This window comes from Elgaria multicarinata, chromosome 18, assembly GCF_023053635.1.
Source record: "Elgaria multicarinata webbii isolate HBS135686 ecotype San Diego chromosome 18, rElgMul1.1.pri, whole genome shotgun sequence".
NCBI classification, from domain to species: Eukaryota; Metazoa; Chordata; class Lepidosauria; order Squamata; family Anguidae; genus Elgaria; species Elgaria multicarinata.
Window position 1 is genome coordinate 3,136,391 of NC_086188.1, and position 20,668 is coordinate 3,157,058.

General features: G+C 48.5%; 1 protein-coding gene across 1 annotated transcript; it reads right to left on the reverse strand.

Moving 5' to 3' along the window:
- Positions 1-132: 132 nt before the first annotated feature.
- Positions 133-20,247, reverse strand: GLTP (glycolipid transfer protein). The gene is made up of 5 exons (XM_063143777.1): positions 20,053-20,247; positions 5,964-6,025; positions 4,644-4,777; positions 2,685-2,835; positions 133-320 (listed from the first exon to the last, which is right to left on the reverse strand). The coding sequence occupies exons 1-5, from the start codon at positions 20,153-20,155 to the stop codon at positions 138-140; spliced, it is 633 nt and encodes a 210-aa protein (XP_062999847.1). The 5' UTR covers positions 20,156-20,247; the 3' UTR covers positions 133-137.
- Between the last annotated feature and the right edge of the window lie 421 nt (positions 20,248-20,668).

Below are 20,668 nucleotides of genomic sequence, written 5' to 3' on the forward strand. Positions count from 1 at the left end.
ATTATTGCTTCGGTTTGGGTTGGAAACATTCCTCCATCAAGAAGATTCAGACTCAGCCACGGACAGGGATTAGGACAGGGTTTAGGAACTTTTTTTGTTGAAGGAAGATAGGAGTGCCTCCTCGAGGCTTTTCCCCGTCAAGCCTTGTAGTCGAGTTCAGCGTTCATTTTTGTGTACATTTCAAAAATTGCATCCAGGATGGGAGTCGCTTTCTGTAGGAACTGGTGGATTTTTTCCAGCGTCTCCTCCTCTTTCACCACTTTGCCTTTTTCGAGGGCTTTAAAGAGATCCGATCGGTACGGGAGAACGTACAAAGACCCCTGGTTGAAGAAAAACACACGTTAGAAGTCTTCTTAGGATGGATTAAACAGGCCTGGAATAAAAACACCTGCTCTCTGGTTTTGTACTCGTTTCTCACGTTCGGATCATGGTACTTCACTTTAAAACTACCAGAATCCTCTTGTTTTTTCCTCCCTGACTCTCGTTTCACCCAGTTAAACTGGTTTTATGGATGTGCCCACGCAGGGTCAAATCGTGAAGCGTGCAGAAAAAGTGGTACCATTCCTTTTCCCACAGCTTTACAGGAAATAAACCATAAGAGAATGCATTATTATTATTATTATTATTATTATTATTATTATTATTATTATTATTTCTCTTTTCTCGCTCGTGGTGGTCTTTCGAGATGGACATGACGGGCTTTGCCAAGCCATGCTGCCTTTTACCGATTCAGGAATTTCCTGGCATTTGAGCACGTTTAAGTACGACTGCTTTCTGGATGTCAGTGAGGAGGTATTTTGGTAGGCCCAGTTTCTGAAGATTTTCTGTATAGTTTTTTAATGTGATGCTGCTGACGGAAGTGACTAACTCTGACCTTTTCCTGTTGCCATAGTTCTTTAACTTCCATAGCCAGTGGTGTATATTTCTCTCTTTTCCTCTTCTACAACATTTTGTCATTCGGTATTGCTATGTCAATAAGGTATGTGTGTTTTTCTCTTTTTTTGTCTATGAATTGTTCTGTCCCAGTATATTTTATGATCTGCGTTTTCCAAGATCGTTTTGGGTAAGTATGTACAGAATGGTGAGGTTGTTTGATGTAGCTGAATTTTATGGCCAATTATTGATGAATTATTTTGGCAGCTGTACTGTGTCTGTCCATATAGTCCATTCCGGCCTGAATTTTACATCCTCCTGTTACATGGTGGGTCTTCAACCTGTTCTGGATGGGGTTGTACTCCCCGTGAAGGAACAAGTTCGTAGCTTGGGGGTTCTCCTAGAACCATCTTTGTCACTTGAAGCTCAGGTGGCCTCGGTGGCACGGAGTGCTTTCTACCAACTTCAGTTGGTGGCCCAGCTACGCCCCTATCTGGACAGGGATAACCTAGCTTCAGTTGTCCATACTCTGGTAATCTCCAAATTAGATTACTGCAATGCCCTCTATGTGGGGCAGCCTTTGAAGACGGTTTGGAAGCTGTAGCTTGTGCAAAATGCAGCAGCCAAATTGATAACTGGAACAAGGAGGTTTGAACATATAACACTGATTCTGGCCCGCTTGCATTGGCTGCCTATACATTTCCGAGCCCAATTCAAGGTGCTGGTTTTAACCTATAAAGCCTTACATGGCTTGGGATCACAATACCTGATGCAACGCCCCTCCCAACATGAACCTACCCTTACACTGCGCTCAACATCTAAGGTCCTCCTCCGAGTGCCTACTCCAAGGGAAGCTCGGAGGATGGCAACAAGGGAGAGGGCCTTTTCAGTGGTGGCCCCCTAATTATGGAATGATCTCCCCAACGAGGCTCGCCTGGCGCCAACATTGTTATCTTTTCGGCGCCAGATCAAGACTTTTCTCTTCTCCCAGGCATTTAACAGCATTTAACAACGCTAAGTTTGTTTTTTAACGGACCCCAGAACTGTTGTTTTTTAAATGGATACCGTTGTTTTTATACTGTTTATGTTTTTGATGGTTTTAAATTTTGTATACTTTTGAATGTTCACTGTTTTTAACTTTTGTAAACTGCCCAGAGAGCTTCGGCTATGGGGCGGTCTATAAATGTAATAAATCAAATCAAATCAAATGTTAAATTCTCCTGTTACCCATGTATTATTATTATTATTATTATTATTATTATTATTTATTATTATTATTCCATCAATGCATATGGCACTGTACAGGATAAAAGAATTAAAACAACAACTCCCTGCCACAGAGGTGTACGTTCTGATAATGAATGTCAGCATATTCCTAGGGAGAATCGACCGTAATTAATAGCCAGATGGCCTTTGAACTGGTAGTGTTAGAACAGCCTTCCTCAACCTGGGGCGCTCCAGATGTGTTGGACTGCATCTCCCAGAATGCCCCAGCCAGCTGGCTGGGGCATTCTGGGAGTTGTAGTCCAACACATCTGGAGCGCCCCAGGTTGAGGAAGGCTGTGTTATAAGCTCCTCCATCCACACCCCCACCCCAAAGAGCACACGTGTTATTCCAGATAAGGAACAGATACAGCCACGATGCCCTGCTAATGGGCATCTCAAAGGCGTAGAGACCCAGCAGCGGTCCTCAAGCTGGTATCCTCCAGATGTCATGGACTTCAGCTCCCATCACCCCCACCAGCATGGCCAATGGTCAGGACTGCCAGGAGGTGTAGTCCCAAACCCCTCTGAATCCGCTTGACCCTCACCAAGAAAAGCCTCTGCAGCATCCAGCCGTGGTACTTCCTCAGCGCCAACTCGTAGGCTTTGGTGGCGTTGACCCGGATGAGGTTGGGGTTCTCCTCGTCCCGATCGCCATCGCAAAGGCTCTGCATCAAAACCTGGATGAACTTCAGGCCCCTGCGTGTGGGGTGGGGGGGGGGGGTGGAAGAGAGAGAAAGGGAAGGGAGGGGCGGAAACCAACATTTGTGAGGGCCCGGCGGACTTGTTCTTATCAAGGCTGTGGAATTGCTGAAGGATTGGAAAGAGGACAGAAGTGGTGGCAGAAAGTGGCCAGACCTGCTGGCCAGGTCTGGCAGGCACATCCCTTTCTTAGGAGCAGTACAGGTCACCATGCCGATAATGTCCACGTTATCACCCAGTAACATTTTGTGAGTGGCTATTTATTTATTTATTTATTTATTGCATTTATATACCGCATTCCCCGTAGTAACCTATGGCTGCGAGAGCTGGAGCATAAGGAAGGCTGAGAGAAGGAAGATAGATGCTTTTGAATTGTGGTGTTGGAGGAAAATTCTGAGAGTGCCTTGGACCGCAAGAAGATCAAACCGGTCCATATTCCAGGAAATAAAGCCAGACTGCTCACTTGAGGGAATGGCATTGAAGGCAAAACGGAAGTACTTTGGCCACCTAATGAGAAGACAGGATACCCTGGAGAAGAGGCTGATGCTAGGGAAAGTGGAAGGCAAAAGGAAGAGGGGCCGACCAAGGGCAAGATGGAGGGATGAGATTCTGGAGGAGACAGACTTGACCTTGGGGGAGCTGGGGGTGGCGACGGCCGACAAAAGGCTCTGGCGTGGACTGGTCTATGAAGTCACGAAGAGTCGGAAGCGACTGAACGAATAAACAACAAAAAAAGCCGAAGCTCTCTGGGCGGTTTACAAACTGTTAAGGGAATTTTCACTGTCTGTACTTGTCACCTTTCAATTCCCACTGACAATACAGTTTGCATCTCTGGCCCTCGTGCACGTGGATCTGCCAATTTGAGGGCGACATTTCCTTAGGAGAGCTTGTGCCTGACTCACAGAATCATAGAATAGTAGAGTCGGAAGGGGCCTGTAAGGCCATCGAGTCCAACCCCCTGCTCAATGCGGGAGTCCATCTCTTGGTCTTTTAAGGTGCCACAAGATTCTTTTGTCTTTTTTTTTTAGTTTTTTTTTTTTTACAGGTGATAGATACATTGCGATGGGCGCTAAACGGTTAGACGTCTTCTTGAAGTCTAACAGTTACACTGCTTCTTGATACACGGGCCGTTTGGGGGCATGTTCTGAATAGGAAAAAGTCCTCGAGGAAGGGGAAGGACAAGGCAATGATAGCACTCTTCAAATACCTAAGAGGTTGTCCCACAGAGGAGGGCCAGGGTCTCTTCTCCATCATCCCAGAGTGAAGGACACGGAATAACAGGCTCAAGTTACAGGAAGCCAGATTCCGGCTGGACATCAGGAAAAACTTCCTGACTGTTAGAGCAGTACGACAATGGAACCAGTGACCCTGGGAGGTTGTGGGCTCTCCCACACTAGAGGCCTTCAAGAGGCAGCTGGACAACCATCTGTCAGGGATGCTTTAGGGTGGATTCCTGCATTGAGCAGGGGGTTGGACTCGATGGCCTTGTGGGCCCCTTCCAACTCTACTGTTCTATGATTCAATGATCATCCAGACCTCTCCCTGTGTCAGGAGACCCAGCAGTTCAAGTGCAGGAGAAGGAAAAGGAGGGCGACGTGGGGTTCGGTTATTCCATCCACAGGGGGCAAACAAGACATGCTTCCCACCTCCCATCCCGTCTAGCTCACTTCACCCTTTTTTAACCCAGTACCGTATCAGCCGCTGAGCAATCCTGCATCACAGAGGAGTCCATTAACCTCACCCTGCCCACTCACCCACCCACCCACCCTGCAAAAAACAACGGCAGCTTCCAGACGGCGTCTCACCTCTTCAGCCACATGAGCGCCAACGTCGCCCCGACCTTGGGCCAGGTGGAGCCGTACATCTCCTTCTCCCCTTCCAAGATGTTCTGCAGCGTTTTGAACTTGGTCGGATTCGTATTATAAACAGCTCGTATTTTCTGAAATCGGAACAAGCCAAAGCTCAGCCTAAATCGGACACAGGAAGAGCCTGGGAACAGTTGACAAAGACCGTCGGGGCATGGTGGGGGGACGGACGACTCCCATTCTCCCTTTTTTAAAAAATCCATTTTAATTGCTATGTTTTTGTTGTTTTTATTCTATTTTATCTTGTACGGCGCTCCAAAATTCTGAATGGGGAGCGGTATTATAAACATCGTAAATAAATAAAAAGAATCACAGCCGGTTTCATCACCCTTTCCTTTCCGCGTCTAACTCTTATTTTGGTGCGCAGGGCCGCAGAAGAAGGTTTTTGCTGCTATAACTTGAACGTTCACAAAAATATAACAGTGATCTCTCTATATAAAACGCTTAGGTATGTTTCCGTACAGGCTTCAGCTGATACAGGTTGCTAAGCAACAGTAACAACATGTAATGTCAGCTGATACAGGTTGCTAAGCCATCGCCTGACTCCTCCGGGCTTTCCAAGGTAATACAACCCCAGGGAGGGGTCCGGAGCATGAGCGAGGCACGTCCGGGGCCCTTGGTGGCCGGCCGCTCGCCTGCTGCGAGCTCAGGCCCTGGCCTAATCTCATGCGAGCTGGGCGGGCGGCCCAAGGCTGATATGCTACAACGGCGTATGTTACGCCAGGTACAGCTAGTAATAATAAATAAGAATACGTCAGTGTAAGGGTTATTACTTGAGATCTCCCGGAGCGGTTTTGCTCATTTTTGTTTTAAACTGAAGCTCGAGCGTCATAGATGTGCAGAAAATTTTGAAATTTCAAAGCTCGAGCTTTCACAAACATTTTCTCCGGAAAAACAGGCAGGGCAGCCCCTTCACCAGCGGGATGATGAACAGCCCTGCTCAGCCAATCAGTGCAGCACTATGCATGAGCCCCGTTTGCATTGTTCATGAGGGGACGGAGAGTAAAAAAACAAAAAGTGAGACAGGAGCAGGGCTATTACCACCCAGGGTGACATGTGCTTTTACACTAGTAACAATCACCATCATCTTTTATCTTTCGTTATCTCAAGCCTCAGGTAGACAAAGGGCCTTTCCCGTAATTTGTTACTGGATGCTTTTAGCCGGAGATGCCAGGAACTGACTCTTTTCTCTGCTCCCAACTCAGTATTCCCAACTCTGCCGGGCTGTCCTCTCGCAAAAAAAATCAAGATCTCCCTTACCTTTATGTTCCCAACTAGATCGGCTTTGACCGGAGCGTACACAAGTGGGTTGCCCAAGCAATCTAGGAGGAAGAGGAGGGATTGCGGGTTACTTACCAGCACCAAGAGCTAGGCTTTGCCCTCCTGCTTCAAAGCAGGCCGGGAAGAACCGGACTGCGTCCATATCAAAGTCACCCCAGGGCTGCCTGCCTGCACATGTTCAGCTGGGGGACGCATATGACACCCCTCTTCCGCCCCTGAAGGGGGTCAAGCAGAAGAGGCCAAACACTTGGTCTCTGATGCCCGCCCCCCCAAAGGACTAGATCTAATTCTATTTATTTACGATCGTACTTTTACACCGCTTAATCTGCTACAATCCCTAAGCGTTTCACAACAAAATGCAACAGGGAAAGATGAAAACAAGCTAAAAAAAATACGTAACGGGAAAGATTTGTTGTTTATTCGTTCAGTTGCTTCCGACTCTTCGTGACTTCATGGACCAGCCCACGCCAGAGCTTTCTGTCGGCTGTCGCCACCCCCAGCTCCCCCAAGGTCAAGTCTGTCACCTCCAGAATATCATCCCTCCCTCTTGCCCTTGGTCGGCCCCTCTTCCTTTTGCCTTCCACTTTCCCTAGCATCAGCCTCTTCTCCACAAACAGTAAAGCAGAGCAGCCTCAGAGCCCCTTCCTGGGTCAGGGAAAAGCCGCGCGATCAAGAGGCGTTTTCCAGAGGCGCTTAAAACTGGCCACCATTTCCACCTCTCAGATTCCACAGGGGAGAGCATGCCCAGGAGTCAGCTTCGAGTCCAGAAGAGTAGCTTTCGGCTGAACATTAGAATCATAGAATAGTAGAGTTGGAAGGAGCCTACAAGGCCATCAAGTCCAACCCCCTGCTCAATGCAGGAATCCACCTTAAAGCATTCCTGACAGATATCTGTCCAGCTGCCTCTTGAAGGCCTCTAGTGTGGGAGAGCTCACAACCTCCCTACGTAACTGATTCCAATGTCGTACTGCTCTAACAGTCAGGAAGTTTTTCCTGCTGTCCAGCTGGAATCTGACTTCCTGTAACTTGAGCCCGTTATTCCATGTTCTGCACTCTGGGATGATCGAGAAGAGACCCTGGCCCTCCTCTGTGTGACAACCTTTTAAGTCTTTGAAGAGTGCTCTCATGTCTCCCCTCAATCTTCTCTTCTCCAGGCTAAACCTGCCCAGTTCTTTCAGTCTCCTCATTAGGCTTTGTTTCCAGACCCCTGATCATCCTGGTTGCCCTCCTCTGAACATTAGGACAGAACCAATGACCCAGAGGGTTGGTGATGGATTCTCCTGGGTGAAGGCTTCCCAGGACAGGCTGGGCAGCCATTTCCTGGGGCTGATATTTGTTTGTTTATTTATTTATTACATTTTTATACTATCCAATAGCCGAGGTTCTCTGGGCAGTTCACAATTGCTTGTCCCCTCTGTACTGTCTGGGGCATGAGATAAGGCATCCTTCCCTATCTGGCCCTTCCAGATGCACTGGACTACAATCCCCATCATTCCCAACCAGCACGGTCCTGTGGCAGGAAGATCCCACTGGGTGACGTTGGGCAAATCAGATTCCCTCACCCTATCATTCACGACAGGGATGTTCTGAGGATAGTGTGATAGGAAACACCCCATGTTGACCTAACTTAATCCTACTCATGGAAGAAGGGTAAGTTACAAATGTTATAAAGTTACAAACACAGGACAATAAGATCAGGAAGATAAAATTTATATTATTATTATTATTATTATTATTATTATTATTATTATTATTATTATTATTATTATTATTATTAAACATACACAACACACACGCTTAACTCCGCTCATGAAATGTCAACCTGAACAGGAAAGGCTTTTGAGTCGCTCATGTCGACAAATTCCCAGTTGCAAGGAATTCTACAGTCTCCGTCCACTCCATGACTTCTTTACAGCTCAACGGCACACTGGGCTTGTTCGGACAACACGCTAAGCCACGGTTAAGCCGCTAGCCCTTTTGCAGTATGTTGAAACCATGGGTAGATAGCCACCATGGTTAGGAATGGTTCACATGACACGCTAAGCCATAACGTTTAGCTCAAAATGCTTCATGTGTCGTCTTGAGCAAGATCCTCGTGGAAAACGTTGCACTGAATGCTGAGCGAACGACTTATAAACATAGCCACAGGACGCCACTTGGCTCTCAAAGCAGGCTTTGTACAGTTGATCGGACTATAGTTTGGGGGTGGGGGCAAGAAAGCTTTTACAATACATTTCCTGACATAATAGCCGATATTGTGAATGCTGGAACAGAACAAGCGTATCTTTTGTCTGCCGTGAACGTTCACTGGCGTGATAGAATCAGTCAAGAGAGGGACGTCTCTCGATGCAACGCAAGGACGGAAAACCTGCACGATCTCAAGAAGAGATCCTGGCCCTCCTCTGTGTGACAACCTTTCAAGTATTTGAAAGAGTGCTATCCTGTCTCCCCTCAATCTTCTCTTCTCCAGGCTAAACATGCCCAGTTCTTTCAGTCTCTCTTCATAGGGCTTTGTTTCCAGACCCCTGATCATCCTGGTTGCCCTCTTCTGAACACGCTCCAGCTTGTCTGCATCCTTCTTGAATTGTGGAGCCCAAAACTGGACGCAATACTCTAGATGAGGCCTAACCAGGGCCGAATAGAGAGGAACTAGGACCTCACGTGATTTGGAAGCGATACTTCTATTAATGCAGCCAAACTTCTGAGATTCTAGCAAAATGGTGTGTATGATGTATGTGTAAATTGCACAAGCTTGAAGCCTGCTGGACTTTGCTCTGTAACACATGAAAATGGGGTGCTCCGTCCACACCCTACATGCAAGAACAGACCAGCAAACTGGGCAAAGCCTGGTGGACAATTGGGTTTGGGGCGGCTTAGCAAACTGCCCCAACCAACCATGCCAGAGCACCTTCCGGTGGAGAGAAAGGCCTCAAACCTCCGTCCTGTCTTTGCCGTGGAGTCACAGCACCTGAGTCTCAGTCCCTGCACCTGTAAAATGGGAACATCGTAAGAGCACGCTTTACAAGAAGCCGCCTGAGACCGAGTCAGACCCTTTGGTCCATCGGGCCCAGTACTGTCGACACGGACTGGCAGCAGAAGCTCTCCGGGGTTTCAGGCAGGAGCTTTCCCAGCCCTACCGAGGATCGAACTTGTGACCTTGTGTGTGTAAAGCAGTGGCTCTACGGCTGAGCCACAGGCCCTCAATCTCTCCTCTTTGCCAGCCAGGAATCCCAAGAAGGCCTGGATGGGGAGACACGCCTTGTAACTTCCTAGCACCCCCCCCCCCCTGCCTCCGGGCCTATTGCTCTTTGATGCCGTCCCAGGCAAACCAAACTTTCCTGTTTTTCCTGTTGAAGCCAGTTTACCGTAAGTCCCCACAAAGACACCCAATCCCTGTCTCTAGATTGGCTTACTGGCTACCTCACCGTCCCCAGCATGCACTGGGGCTACCCAAAAGTTAAGCAACAAGCACACTGGCTGGGCCTAGCCTTCGCACACACACACACAGCAGAATGAGGTGGTAGAGTCCCGAGGTGCTCGCGCAGACTGTACCACTTCAGGCGGAAAGTGGAGGGGGAAGGGCGCTGTTTCTGGATTCTCCTCCACAGAATTCCAAAATCCGTGTTGCTGCAATACCTTTACTACATCCTGGGATATCTTATTGTTGATTGTAGATAGATACATAGTTTTTATATTGTGTTACAACATTGTGTTTTTAAGGCTTTTCATCTTCGTAACCCTAACCCAGAAAGCATTGACTATATAGAACTGTTATACATTTAATGTAATTAGACCAAGCAAAGATCACCCAAAAACTGTGCAAGCTTTTGAGATCCCCAGATCTCTTCTTCAGGCAAGATGTTTAAAAGGCAGGTGGCAGGGTGACGGGGAACAGTGACTAGATGAGGAAGTCACATTGTCTGCAAATTCACACTAGTTATTCTTTTCATTGGCCCCATCAAGGTATATCAGCAACATGGATTTTAGAATTTTTCTTATGGTCAACACAGCTAGCTTTGCTTTTTTGTGAGATTTAGAGGTCTGCATATACGGAACTCCCTGCAAGAAAACAAATCTGACGTCAGAGAAAGGCCTTTCTGTCTCACCCAGTCCCCTGCTGTGCTAGTTCTCCAATTGCAATTAAAAAAAAATGTATGGGAGCGTTCAAAAATGTGATTCTTCCTGCCCAATGTCTGAAATGATTATTCTTTTATTATTTAACACATTTCTACCTGTGCTCAGCTTACAGAAGATCAGTAACAAACAAGACACCTCTCTGCCCCCAGGCTAACAATCTAAAAGACACAGCACAAAAGGAGAAGGGGAGGAGGAGGGAAGAGGAATAAAGTAGACTCAGCCACCAATTCTTAAAGTTGAGTTCCGGTTGCTTGAAAGAAACAGTTGAGGGAGAGGTGGATGGAGCTGGTGTCTCCTCAGAGGCAAAGGAGAGGTCGTACACTCCCATCTGCCAATGACGCAGGTCCTTGGACCGCTTGAGAACTCATCCGCCTCATCCTCTTCTGTTCCTAGTGCATGGATAGAAGAGGTCTCCGCCTACTTCCAGTGAGCAAGGCAGGTTTTACATTTGGTGTGTATGCATCAGCCGCACCCACACTGGGACAACCGGGCACCAAGAAATGCCATGCCGCACTTCATGGGAGCGAGAGCGAGCCAAAACCAGCCAGTGTGTTGTCTCTCTGTCTCTCTCATGCAGCTCGTTTTTCTGTGCGCTTGGGGAAAGGACACCCCACCAGTCACGTTCAAAGGTCACCCATCTCCGGCAACACTGCACATTCTGCCATGGAAAAGCTAACAAGCAGCCCAGCTTTGGGACCAACGGTGGCAGGGATCCGGGGGACCGGATGAGAGAGCGGCAGAGGCAAAGAAACGCGGCACGCCGGTCGGGCCCCACTGAACTCCAGGAGGGTCTCCTCGGAGTAGACGTGCCGGGGACTGTGCTGCAACGGAGTTTAACTCGCCAATTTTTTGTGTGTGCCCCTTCCTAGAGTTAGAAGACCTAAAGACGGTCGTGCACGCACTGGTAACTTCGAGGCTCGACTTCTGCAATGCACTCTACATAGGGCTACCTTTGTGCCTAGTCTGGCAACTTCAACTAGTTCATAATATGGCTGGTCACTGGTACACCTAGGCGTGACCATATCACACCAGTTTGAAAATCTCTTCACTGGCTGCCAATTAGTTTCCAAGTGAAGTATAAAGTGTTGGTTATCACCTCGTGTCGCGCAGAGTGGTAAAGCAGCAGTTTCTGCAGCCGAAACTCTCCCCACGGCCTGAGTTCGATCCCAGCGGAAGCTGGTTTCAGGCAGCCGGCTTGGGTCAACTCAGCCTTCCATCCTCCCGAGGTCGGTAAAATGAGTACCCAGTTAGCTGGGGGAAAGGGAATAATGGCCGGGGAAGGCAACGGCGAACCACCCCGCTATAAGGCCTGCCAAGAAAACGTCAGCGAAAGCTGGCGTCCCTCCAAGAGTCAGTAATGACTCAGTGCTTGCACGAGAGGTTCCTTTCCTTTCCTTTCCTATCACCTTTAAAGCCCTACCTGGTTTGGGTCCAGGCTACCTGTGGGATCGCCTTCTCCTGTACAATCCGCCCCGCACACTCAGGTCCTCTGGGAAGAATCTACTCCAGCCAACAAAAACAAGGCTGACATTACCCAGAGGACCTTCTCTTCTGCTGCTCCCAGACTGTGGAACGGCCTGCGGGAGAAGACTCGTCAGCTTGACAGACTTTTAGCATTCAAGAAAGCTATCAAGACTGATCTCTTCCGGCAGGCCTACCCAGTGGAATTTTAGGATGCTTTTAGGATGTTTTTAACAGTGTATGCTATGTTTTTAATCAGTATTTTGTGTATTTTATGCTTGTTGTTCCCAGTCTTGATCCAATCAGAGAGGCGGGTAAGAAATAAAAATTATTATTATTATTATTATTATTATTATTATTATTATTATTATTATTATGGCTCTTGGACACCCTCCATGGGATCCCTCCCTCAGCAAGTCCGTCTTCTCTCTGCTCTTCCTCTTCCTCTACTTTCTCAGTATCGCTCCCTCTTGTGTGTGTGATGGCCAGAGAGCAATGAACAAGTCGGTGAAGGCATCTACTAGCCCTTCTCACCACCAGCCTGGCCCAGGCCAGGAGGAACAACTCCAGGGAGCTCTTGGCAGTGGGCCCACCCTGGGCATTGAGCCCTCAGCAGGCGCCCAGGCACGCCGACCCTTGACGCCTCCAACCTACGTACCACAAAAGGTCATAATGAAATCATTTCCAGAGGGGTCGTCCTTCTGCTAGTCTGTGGTAGCAAAATCAAGAGTCTTGCAGCACCTTGAAGGCGAACAATATAATTCAAAGGATAAATGAAGCTAATATGAACTGGCTTCCTTTAACCAGGTCTTGGTGCAGCTCTGTGAGCTGCTTTGAGAGTTTTGTGTCAGAATCCCTGAACCGTCGTAACTCCGATATCGATTCGGGCTTGCAAATTAAAGTTGTCCCAGTGTAGAGATGAAGAGGCACCGGGGAGCACAGCACTCCATGTATGTATGTATGTATGTATGTATGTATGTTATACACACACACACACACACTGGGTTGGAGGGGTGGGGGTTGGACTGTAAACGATGAAGTTAGAAGGAACTGAAATGCAGAAAGTTCCATGAAATGTACAATCCCAAAACCATAACTGCCATTTTAAAAAGAGGAAGTTCATTTGATTGTTTCACAATAATGCAACTTATTTGTTTCTGTCGTTACAGTAAGCGGGAAATCGGCTGATGGTTAAAATAACTTTCTCATTCTTCTCGTAAACAATGCTTTTTTAAAAAATAATAATAATAATAATAATCCTGCATCATCATTCAGCCAGTCAACGGACCAAAACTTTGTTAACTGGTTAAAAGTCCAAACGAAGGCAAAGATATGGATAGTTAGATGCCTGGTCGGGGTGTTCCTCTCCCAGCCCAATATCGTCTACCCTGACTGGCAGCATGTCTCCAGGGTCTGAGGCCGTTCCCTGCTCCCCAATCTTTTGTGTTGGAGATGATGCTGGGGGTTGAACCCGGGACCTTTTCAGCATGCAAAGCCACGGCTCTACCATTGAGCTCTGGTCCCGCCTTGGATAGCCTTCACACGTCCAACGGAGCCAACTAGGGTGACGGGGATCCGGTGATGGGCCCCCAGAAGGGCAGCCCGCCCGATGCCATCCCAACAAGTGTGCCATGTACAGAGCCACCAGCTGCCGCAATGCCCTCCTAAGCAAATTTTCTTCAAAGTAATTCCCTTGCCTGGAGGATCCCAGTCCAAGTAGGTGGGCATCAGTTAAAAACCTAAGAATCATAGAATAACAGAGTTGGAAGGGGCCTCTAAGGCCATCGAGTCCAACCCCCTGCTCAATGCAGGAGTCCACCTTAAAGCATCCCTGACAGATGCTTGCCCAGCTGCCTCTTGAAGGTCTCTAGTGCGGGAGAGCCCACAACCTCCCTAGGTAAATGATTCCATTGTCGTACTGCTCTAACAGTCAGGAAGTTTTTCCTGATATCCAGCTGGAATCTGGCTTCCTTTAACTTGAGCCCGTTATTCCGTGTCCTGCACTCTGGGAGGATCGAGAAGAGATCCTGGCCCTCCTCTGTGTGACAACCTTTCAAGTATTTGAAGAGTGCTCTCATGTCTCCCCTGAATCTTCTCTTCTCCAGGCTAAACATGCCCAGTTCTTTCAGTCTCTCTTCATAGGGCTTTGTTTCCAGACCCCCTGATCATCCTGGTTGCCCTCCTCTGAACACGCTCCAGCTTGTCTGCGTCCTTCTTGAATTGTGGAGCCCAGAACTGGACGCAATACTCTAGATGAGGCCTAACCAAGGCCGAATAGAGAGGAACCAGTACCTCACGCGATTTGGAAGCTATGCTTCTATTAACGCAGCCCAAAATAGCATTTGCCTTTCTTGCAGCCATATCGCACTGTTGGCTCATATTCAGCTTGTGATCTACAACAATTCCAAGATCCTTCTCGTTTGTAGTATTGCTGAGCCAAGTATCCCCCATCTTGTAACCGTGCATTTGGAAGAGCTGTGCTGCATCAGACCGAGGTCCATTTAGTCCACACTGGCTCAACAGTAAGACACAAGTGCAACAGCACCCTCCCGCCCATGTTCCCCAGCAACTGGTGTACACAGGCTTACGGCCTCAGATACTGGAGGTGGCATAGAACTATCAGAATAGTAGCCATGGATGGCCTTCTCCTCCAGGAGTTTCTTGGGTGCTGCTTGGGAAGAACGAGCCATCTACCAGGGTCTCTGTACCAAAGTGGCATCCCTCGCCATTGCCAAATCCCATCGGCAGAAACCCCCCCCCCCCATTGGCAAACGCCTCGGAGAAACGGGTTTGAACCTGAACGGTGCGCTTTCCGGCTGCTGCGTCTAGCCGGTTCAACCACATCCCGGACGGATTTCACCTGCTGCTAATTAAATCATCCAAGCGATGAAATTCAATCCCTTGCCCCGGGTGGCAAAAGGAGTCACCGAGGAGGAGGACAGACCGAGCCAATGGGAAATGCTTGGCATTAGGCATTGCCTAATGATCCAACTTTTCCCACCGTTTGGGGTGGGTGAGACAAGCCCAGCGAGCAGCCTGCTGGAATTTCTAGCGCCATGGCTAGACCCGATGGCGCTAGAAATTCCAGCAGGAAATGAACAGAGAGCCGGGTCAGCTGTTTCTGGGATACTCAAGGTTTCCCAGTCAGGGGTTTCAGTATTATTATTATTATTATTATTATTTATTTATATAGCACCATCAATGTACATGGTGCTGTACAGATTACACAGTAAATAGCAAGACCCTGCCGCATAGGCTTACAATCTAATAAAGTTGTAGTAAACAATAAGGAGGGAAAGAGAATGCAAATAGGCACAGGGAAGTGTAAACAGGCACCGGGAAGGGTGAGGCTAACAGTATAGAGTCAGAACAAACTCAAGATCTGTGCTAGATCCGTTGCCTTTCAGTTGAAAGCGGCCTTGGCTTTTTGCTTGTTATAGCTGTACATTAATTTATATACGCCAACCTTCCCCAAACTCGTGGCTTTTGGGTGCGTTGGACTCCCAGGGAACACATCTGGAAGCCACAGCTGGAGGGCTGAATATTCTTACGCACACATTTTAGCAGGTTGGATGGTTTTCACGTGAACCACTTGAAGTTTCTGAAAAAGCCACGTATATTTTTTGAAACAGGGATTCTGGGACAGCTTTGCATGCTACCAACAGCTCTCTCCCACCCACCCCATTCATTATAGACCACTAGATCAGCCTTCCTCAACCTGGGGCGCTCCAGATGTGTTGGACTACAACTCCCAGAATGCCCCAGCCAGCTCGGCTGGCTGGGGCATTCTGGGAGGTGCAGTCCAACACATCTGGAGCGCCCCAGGTTGAGGAAGGCTGCACTAGATCCATAAATCACACCGCTTCAGATTAAACCCCGTTAACGTTTCCCCACTGTACAAACAGGGCTGTCACCAGGAGAAACCCATTCAAAGTCACAGAGAACCAGCTACACGTTTCAAAAAAAGCGGCTTGTTACAAGATAAAATAGCAATGGATTGATGCAAACAAATTAAGTCTCCACCCACCAAGCCCTTGGGGAAACGTTGCAAGTTTTGACAAAGCTGCAAAGAGGAGAAAACTTCACCATGGTTGGGCAGATGGAAAACAAAGATAAATCCCTGTTATGGTGGAGCGTTTATGGATTCCTCTTAAAGGTTGGCTTGCCCAAAATCTTTGGGCCATTAGGAAAGAACAGATCCTCTTCCACACCCGAGAATTAAGCAGTCCAAGGCAGGGTTCTGCTCTAAGGCATCGACTTTTTGCAATCTGTTGCTTCCTTGCTACTTGGCTTAGAGGCAACAGCCTTGCAAATTAGCTCAAAAGAGTTACTAGCCTGGAAAAAATATATTTTAACGAATCCGCAAAGGAGTTAGCAGCCCGGCCATGGAGGAGATGAAGCCCTCTCCTCCACAGCCAACATGGAAATACAAGATACTAACTTGTTAGTGAAACAAACGAACAGAAAACCTTCTACCAAGATGCTGGCTAGGATTATGGGACTTGCAGTCCAATGGCCATAGATGGACACTATTCAAAGGAAGCTCTTTCTTTCAACCATCTCCTGAAAGGGATGAGCCAGGCCAAATCCTAGATGAGCTGTAATTACTCAGTGGACCTGCAACTACACTCTGCACATGTTCAGAGAAGCTTGATTATTACCCTATTTTTTTCGATTCTAAGACACACTTTTCCCCCCATATAAACATCTCTAAAAATGGGGTGCATCTTAGAATTGCGGGTGCGTCTTTTTTTCTGTTGGTGGTACTGAAATTAGTGTGCGTCTTACAATCTATGGTGTCTTATAATCGAAGAAATGCGGTACTTAGGCCTGACATTACAAACGGATTCCGAGAGTGAGTTCTGCTCAGGTCAAGCCCTTGCTTTGGCTCGCGAGAGCTTCAGTTTTAAGGGAGTTAATTAAAATGAATTAATTTAAAGACGCAGGGCTCAGCTTCAGAGATACGTGGAGACCGGTACAGTGAGACGACAGGGCCTAAACCTCATCAGCCAGAGGTGCCCAGGAGAGCAAAGAGCTTCTGTTACATCCATTATGAACGCAGCCTCCTCCTTTGACAATCCGGCGATCTCGTTTCTTACACGGCGCGTTTTGATCGCCTGTCGGAAGAAATGCAGCTGGGCGACACAAAGGCTCCGCTCCACCGTTGGCAAACATTTGCTTACATTCTCAGTTTACCCAACGATCCTGCCATGGAGGTTTCCTTGAGGCAAATGCTCATCAAAGGCCAGGACTGCAGCCACCTTCTCCTGAAGGGAACGATCCTGAAGGTCAGCAGAAGACCAGGCAGCTTTGCCACACCGTACATGGAATCGCAGGAGGCAGGCAAAAGAGGTCAAGGCGAGAGGTTATACTCTCCGTGTCCTGATGACAATCGTGGGCCATGCTTCCTGGAAAGGACGGAAATTGCTGACCAACACACCTAGAAGGCACTGTGCTGGGTTAAATCGTTGGGCGCAGAATACGTGCAGCATGTTCAGGACACCTTCTCCATAATTTTGAGGAACATGGCCTTCATACACACACACACACACACAACCCCACATGCATGCACACACCTGGGAGAGTAAGGGCTCATCTATGCCAATTAGTAGCATGGCGTGTTTAGCCTGGAGAAGAGAAGATTGAGGGGAGACCTGATATCACTCTTCAAAGACTTAAAAGGTTGTCCCACAGAGGAGGGCCAGGATCTCTTCTCGATCCTCCCAGAGTGCAGGACACGGAATAACGGGCTCAAGTTAAAGGAAGCCAGATTCTGGCTGGACATCAGGAAAAACTTCCTGACTGTTAGAGCAGTACGACAATGGAACCAGTTACCTAGGGAGGTTGTGGTCTCTCCCACACCAGAGGCCTTCAAGAGGCAGCTGGACAACCCTCTGTCAGGGATGCTTTAGGGTGGATTCCTGCATTGAGCAGGGGGTTGGACTCGATGGCCTTGTAGGCCCCTTCCAACTCTGCTGTTCTATGATTCTATGATTCAGTATATTCCACTACGAAAGCGGTATATAAAAAGCAGGAGCCACACCAATCAGGATATAGTGGTATGAAAGCAGTATATGGTATCTGTCAATGGGCCCTAACAGTTGTCAGTGCACTTCTATACTGCTATAAAGCAGTCGTATGGCTCCTGCCTTTTACATACCACTTTCATACCACTTTCATAGTGTTATATCCTGCTTGGTGCAGATGTGTCATGGGTCCCAACCATTGTCAGTGCACTTCTATACCGCTACAAAGCAGTGGTGTGGCTCCTGCCTTTCATATACCACTTTCATACTGCTTTCACAGTGGAATATCCTGCTTGATGTAGCTGAGCCCTAAGTCACACGCTGCTTTGCGAACAGAATTTAATCCCTGCGTTTCTAAATGCTTTTCGTCTCGGAACAGGAGGAGAGAGAGAAGCTGAAACTTACAGTTATTAAACACAGAGCAAAAAACATCAAGTGCGTAAGGAAAGCGGCACCTTTCTTTCTCAGGGAGGGCTCTCGCCTCACAGGCCTGGAGGGTAAGGCTAGGCTGGGCCGATTAGGTAACCCAGGTGAGAAACTATGCTCAACTCTTCTCCGCCCGCCTCACCGTTGCTGCTGCAGAGACAGAAGCCTCTTTATAGACTTCCCAACTTCAGTAAGGGGATAACCAGGAGTCAGCAAAGCCACAAATCTACCTTGTTTGTTACTAGAGTCCCCAATTCCACCAACCGGAGCCAGGTGCAAAAGCCTGATACTTAGAATTAAAAAGAAAAGGGTGCCTCTGAGCATGTTTTGTGGCTAGGAATTTGTCAGTGACACCCCACCTGAACCAGCTCCTTTCACACAAAAATCCACTCCTGGTCATGCTAAGCTTTCTTCGTTACAAAAGCATACCTTATTTAGGTGGTAAAAGTTGTTTTGTTGTTGAACAATTGGGAATTGGAAAGTCTTGCTGATTTGTTGCGAATGACCTAGTAGATCCCCATCTACTAATAGATCCCCATCTATTTTCTGCCCACTCCTGGGATTATAGCACCCTCCCCACACACACACATAAAAGGTATGAAATCTCTTGCTATTAACCACTGCAACTAAATTTTCATAAAGCACTTTCAATTCGCAAAAGGACTTTGATATGATTGCCTTTGCCCTCACTGGTGCAAATTAAGTATTTCCTTTTTACAGACGGAAAAGACACACACACACATCCTAAATTTGCCATGTCAAAGGCCCCAAATATGCCATGGGCCAAAGAATCAGGTCTTTTCTTCTTGTTGTGAAAGAAGAGAAAGAGAAAACGTTGCTCTGACCAGCTGACTCCGATATTATCAGGATGCCACAACACAGAGAGCTATATGATATTCCCGGATAAATTCATCTAGAATAACAATCCATCCCGGTGTCTCCGGTGTCAGTGGGGCGGTGAATCTATTCCAGGCTTCAGTCGGAACCAGAACCAGAACCAGTCAAAACTCTAATGGAGCTATCCAGGGTCAGAACTTTAGAATTCCGACTGGTTCTGACTGAAAGCCAGCACGGATATATAGAGCCACCAGCGTCCACTGACCCATCCTGTTCTGGGCCGGGACTAACCCGAATTAAAGAGGGCTTCAAAACTGCCTTGCTGGATCAACCAGCTACATCTTGCGTGTTCACCCAAGCAGGACACAAAAGCAACTGTTCTCCCCTGTACCACCTGGGATTCAGAGGTATTCTGCTATGTAGGAATTCCACTTAACACAATTTATTCTAAGGCCATGAAATCAACTTTGCCACGTCAGCCCAAGAACTAACCAGAATTCAGCGTCCCCTAACTTGGTGCCCTCCAAATGCACGCACCAGCTGGGGATGATGGGGATTGCAATGCAACCAATCCAGAGCTTTAAGAACAAAAGAAGAGCCCTGATGCTGGATCAGACCAAGGGTCCGTCTGGTCCATCACTCTGTTCACACAGCGCCCAACAGCTGTCAACCAGGGACCCACAAAGCAGGACACGGTGCAACAGCACCCTCCCATCCATGTTCCCCAGCAACTAGTGTATACAGGCTTACTGCTTTGGATACCGGAGATAGCACGTAACCATCAGGGCTGGAAGCCATGGATCGATCGCCTCCTCCTCCAGGAATTCATCCAACCCCCTTTTAAAGCCATCCAGATGGGTGGCCAACCCTGCATCTTGTGGTAGTGAGTTCCATAACTTAACTATGCGCTGTGTAAAAAACAGTTTTTTATATCTATAGATAGAGCTGCCCCGATCCCTCCCCCGGTTCCTACGCCACCGGTCCCAAAAGGGAGGCGAGGCTAAAGCGGAAGCGGAGTAACTACTCCGGGTTAAGCGCGCGGGGGGGGGCGGGCGAGCGCTTACTCCCGAGTAAACCTGCCCAGGCTCCGGAGACGGGAAGCTTAGGATGGTGGTGGTGGTGGTGGTGGGGAGATCCCTGCCCTGCCCTGCCGGGGTCCCGATCCGCCGGGGCGCGCTCACCGAAGAAGGGGGGCAGGATGGTGACAGCGTCCAGGAACGGCTCCGTTTCGATCTGCTTGTCGGCCGGCAGCGTCTTGAACTCGTACTCCAGGAGCATGGCCATGGCGAGCAGGCGCGGGCGAGCAGCAGCCGGGGCTGGAGCGCACGAGCAGGCAGGCGGGCGAGCGGGCGGGCAGGCAGGCAGGCAGGCAGGCAGGCCGGCCGGCCGGAGGAGCCGCTTCCCGGGGTGGAGCTCGGCCCATCGCCGCCCCCGACCAAGGCGGAGCGGCTCCGCCTGCCAGGCGCCGCCCCGGGAGGGACCTGCTCGGCAGGGGGCGCAGCGCCTCCGGGGGGCCCCGGAGCATGTGCAGAGCGCGCCTCCTCCGCCCACCAGGGAACAGCCCGGATCCCTTTCCTCGTTCTTTCTTCTCTTTCTTCTCTTTCCCCTCTTTCCTGTTTCCTTCCTTCCTTTTCCTTTCTCTTTTCTTTCTTTTTCCCCTTCCTCTTTTCTATCTTCCCTTCTTTCATTTCTTTCTCTTCCTTCCTCTTTTCTTTCTTTCATTCGTTTCTTTCACTTTCTTACTTCCTCTTTTCTGTCTGTCTGTCTTTCTCTCTTTCCTTCTCTTTCCTTTCCGTT